Consider the following 4,418-nt stretch of genomic DNA (forward strand, 5'->3'; position numbering starts at 1 on the left):
ATTTGTGAACCCAAACCGACATATAATTTCGTTCTAATTGTGAAATCTAAACCCTAACATCTCATTTGTGAACCCAAACCGACATATTATTTTGTTATACTTGTAAAATCTAAACTCTAACTATCTCATTTGTGAACCCAAACCGATATATAATTTCGTTCTAATTGTAAAATCTAAACCCTAACCACCTCATTTGTAAACCCAAACCGATATATAATTTTGTTTTAATTGTAAAATCTAAATCCTAACCACTTCATTTGTAAACCCAAACCGACATAATTTTATTCTAAGTTTAAAAATGTAAACCAAGCCAATATTTAACTTTCCTTAATTAAAAGTATACAGAATTTGTTTCCTTAATTTGGTTTGCTTTTTAATTTATTTTTGAAATAAAATATTAGATGGAAGATTCTGATTGGTTGAGAGAAGAGGAGGTGAATGGAGAGGTTCACCCCTAGAGGTGAACCTAAGTATTTTTCTAAATTAAATGTACATGTCTAGTTTGATGCCAAGTAGGAGAGATATTGTTGTCTTGTCACACTAATTGATAATATTTGTAGCAGTCAATCACGATGTAACAATTACAAGGCATCACATATATATATTCTTCTTTTTTTGACAGATTTATTTGGTAGGATGTTAGTACTGGGTGATGATATCTTTGATTATTCAAAACATACATGATTTGTTTACTCCTCGGTTTTGTCTATCTTTTACTGCAGTTTAACGGCTATCTTTTAGTTTTGTCTTACATTTAAATATATTGTGATTAGGATCTACCTTAAGGTTCTTGAGCAACTATTTCATTTGTAACCAGTAGTTTTGAGTTTGTAACTTCCCTTTACGTTTTTCATTTTCCTATTTCTTTGACTAATCTGGGTGATTCAAATGTGGGTTACTCGGTAATATTCGTTAAATAGTGAGCTTAAAATCAATAGATCCATATATTTTTTTCCTAGCTCTAAATAATATATTTCCTTTAATCTCAATTTCAATCTTATATGATGATATAACTATATACAACTATTACATGAATAATTCACTTATGTTATATCTAAAAAACCTGTAACAACGAATTGACGGTTTGAATCAGTATAGAGTTTGCACCCAAAATATAGTTGCATAATAAAATCAAATAAATTTGCATACTAATGCCCACTGGGCATCTCCATCAATGGATGTAAACAAAAGTTGCTTTAAACATATTGTATTCTTAATTTTGAAAAAAGTTAAATTATGAATTTGTTAAAAAACTTTTAAATTTTATGGGTCCATTGATGATTGTTAAATTTGGAGTTCTTAAAAAAAAAAAAAACTTTGTTGTTCAAGACATGGATTGCTTCCACACTTTTTGGATGGCAATAAGCTTTGTTGATCTTCTCATTAACATCAGCCTGGAAGATAGATCATAACACATGTCAATACCTACAAAAAACTCTTCTCTGTTTTGTAAGCTTGTATAGCTACTAGTTTATCTCCTCAACTTCCATAAAAATGGCAGATGATGGATCACTTTTGGACATCTTTTCTTGTCCTTGCTTGTGTTGGAGACCAGGAAGCATATCTGAAAAGCCATTAACAGCAGCTAATGATGATAACAACACCGTACCAAAAAAAGAATAAGAAAATGCAAAGAAACATACGGTGGAGCAGGATGATGGGATTTTGCTTCAGCCTTTTCCACCCTAAAGAGAAAACAAAACAATGAGATGCGCGTAAGAAGAAAGCCTTAAAAAAAAAAAGAAAAAAAAAAAAAAGAAAAGAGGAAAGCCCTAATAAAATTGAGTATAACTGTTGTATCTTTTGATGCTTTAAACAATCTCACCTTGTGAGGCGGGTTTCCTCTCTTTCCTGATTTCCCAAATCCGAAATTTCCTTTTTTCTGAGATGCTTTAAAGATCTGAAATGAGCACGTCAAGGAATCATCCACACTCATCATTGCTCTTGCGTTATCAAACTCTACACAATAGTTTGAGGACGAGAATATCGTTACTAGCTGTCTATTTGCAAAGAATTCATACCCGTCCATAGTTAGTAAGTCATAAGCTTGAGTAGCACTATGATGAGAGGTTAAAATGCCACAGATACATATGTCTAAAAGGGTTTTCCTCAAGCAAAATATCACCTGATGAGCTCTGCAAATTAAGTCAGGGGATAGCCACCACCATAGATCAAAGAACTGACCATGATTATCTCCTGTTAAAACATGAATCGAAACTATTATAGAAGTACTACGCTCACCAGAAACTCAATCCCCACACAAAGCAGCAGATTCATACGCATTTTTACAAAACTAACCAAGCTCTCCTATCTAAGAAACACAAGTTTGACCAATCATCATAGTAAAAATTCCTCTAAATAATTTCAACAGCTCTAATTAGCTAAGATGAGATCAGAACCAAAGATGATAGAAGAAGAAATCGGAGAAATCGAAGCCAATCCAAACAATTCTCTATCTTAATCGCAAACTGAGAGAGAGAGAGCAACACAAACGAGACAAAGAAAAAAACAAAAAATCATTTTTCTCCCCAGCCAATCAGGTGTCGACACAACCTTGATCCTTAATGATTCTTAATCATCTAACATAAGGATGATCGCTAGGTAAATTTGTTTTTTTTCATTAATATGATTTATTTTTTTAACTTAAGCAACTCTTAAGATATTGCTAATAACCTTTGCTGGAAAAACTAATGAAAACAGCTTTGGGTTTTGGAAAATATATTTGGCTAGATCCTAAAACTTATTCTAACAGATTTTTTGCAAACACAAATTAAAGGCTGTACATAACTCATAACACAAAAATGCCAAAAATTGGTTAAAATTTCATATATATGAAAAGTACTTGTGAATGAGAACCAAGTACCAGATCGAGAAAATTGTAATAAAATTATAATATAATTAAACTAAAGTTCTTTAAAAGCGTGCCAAATTTCGTTAAAAGACTAAGATCAATTCCTTTAGAAAACCAAGCAGAATTCACCAAATGAAATCAAGCTGGATTTTTTTTCAAACAGATCTAAGGTTTCAAAATTAGGTTTGTTGTTGCTAGATCTCGGTATCTTGTTGCCTCTATAATGATCTAAACAAACGGCTGTAAACACACAGAGTTCTGAACAGGGACAATTAGTGATATATAGAGTCTCGAATACTCTTATATCTTATGAAATTGTATGCATAAATTAATTAGAAGGATCACTAGAAGGTTATGTTTCTATGAGGAATAATTGAAGACATTGTATTCATAAATTAATATGAAGCAAATATTCATAAACCACTAGATTGACATGAAAGCCTACACATAAGATTGAACATTCAACCACGAAAAGGAAAAAAATAACATTTCAAAACGACAACCACAAAACAAAAAACAGAACTCATAAAAAAAGTTAAAATCCTTCCAAATGCGGTTACAAACCCAAATCCAAATATTAATTTCCACCATTTCCTCCACTTCCCCCAGGCACATCCTCTCCCACAGGCGCCACGGTCCAAGTTCCCGGCCACGGCTCCAGTACGTCACCGAATATCCCACTACCATCCACAACAGGAGTTCCTATCACCATTCCCGGTGGCAGTTCTCCATCTTCGTGATCTGGCTCCTCCTCCACATGGACAACATCAAGAAGAAAATCCATCGTGAACGTTCGACCCACTGCGGCGGCGATATCTGGTCCGCGGATCGTTGTGTGTTTGTTCTCATGGGCATGGTTCCACGCACGCATGGTGAGATCCATGATGAACATTTCACTGGCCTTCGAGAAGACGACAGCAGCCTCAGCTGCGAGCATAGACACATCCGGATCAACTTAACGATTCTCTTGATCTTAGCCAAGGGAAACTCATGATTCTTGAAATCCAAGTCACCTTCCATCTTATTTAACCAGTAGCTTTTTAGCTTCGGGTTATCTTGGGGCAGCTGGTTACTTTTGTTCTCCATATTCACAGTTTTAAAGGTTTTTTCTGGTTTGAAGGTTGAGATTTTGATGGGAGCTGGTGCACATATATAAAGGAAAACTGAAGTGTATACAAGACATGGTGGGGTGGGAATTAGCGAATCTTGTCACTGATATGTAATCATTACCCTTTATGATTTTGTTCAAATGTATCTTCTAATAAAAAGAAAGTGATTTATATTTACTTAAAGTGTATACCAATTAAGGGAATTTTTTTTAATTATTGAATAAGGAAATATGTAAAGAAATTAGAAATATAAATATATATATATATATATATTTTTTTTTTCTCTATAAAAATGAAAGGTAAAAATTAGCTCTACGAGCTATTTTCTTGTAATATATGTTAATAAAAAATAGGTTAGCCAATCCATACTCTATTATTATAATAACTATGCCAATACTATTTAATACAGTTATTTATTCATTTTGACCAATACACTTTTTAATACTTGGTTGATGAGT

The 4,418-nt window shown here is 33.0% G+C and overlaps 1 protein-coding gene and 1 long non-coding RNA gene across 2 annotated transcripts; both read right to left on the minus strand.

Moving 5' to 3' along the window:
- On the minus strand, window positions 1,339–2,439 carry LOC104725256. Its single transcript, XR_757857.2, has 3 exons — window positions 1,826–2,439; window positions 1,644–1,685; window positions 1,339–1,564 (listed from the first exon to the last, which is right to left on the minus strand). It is a non-coding gene; the product is annotated as an uncharacterized LOC104725256 (long non-coding RNA).
- On the minus strand, window positions 3,429–3,937 carry LOC104752361 (nuclear transcription factor Y subunit C-8-like). Its single transcript, XM_010474480.1, has 2 exons — window positions 3,865–3,937; window positions 3,429–3,778 (listed from the first exon to the last, which is right to left on the minus strand). Exons 1-2 carry the CDS (start codon window positions 3,935–3,937, stop codon window positions 3,429–3,431), a joined length of 423 nt encoding a protein of 140 aa, XP_010472782.1.

The sequence above is a fragment of the Camelina sativa genome, chromosome 2 (assembly GCF_000633955.1).
Source record: "Camelina sativa cultivar DH55 chromosome 2, Cs, whole genome shotgun sequence".
Lineage (NCBI taxonomy): Eukaryota > Viridiplantae > Streptophyta > Magnoliopsida > Brassicales > Brassicaceae > Camelina > Camelina sativa.

Coding starts and splice junctions, on each gene's coding strand:
- LOC104752361 (XM_010474480.1), bottom strand. CDS start 3,937: ATGGAGAACAAAAGTAACCAGCTGCCCCAAGATAACCCGAAGCTAAAA. Junction 3,779..3,864: donor CTGGTTAAATAAGATGGAAG/GTGACTTGGATT, acceptor CTATGCTCGCAG/CTGAGGCTGCTGTCGTCTTC.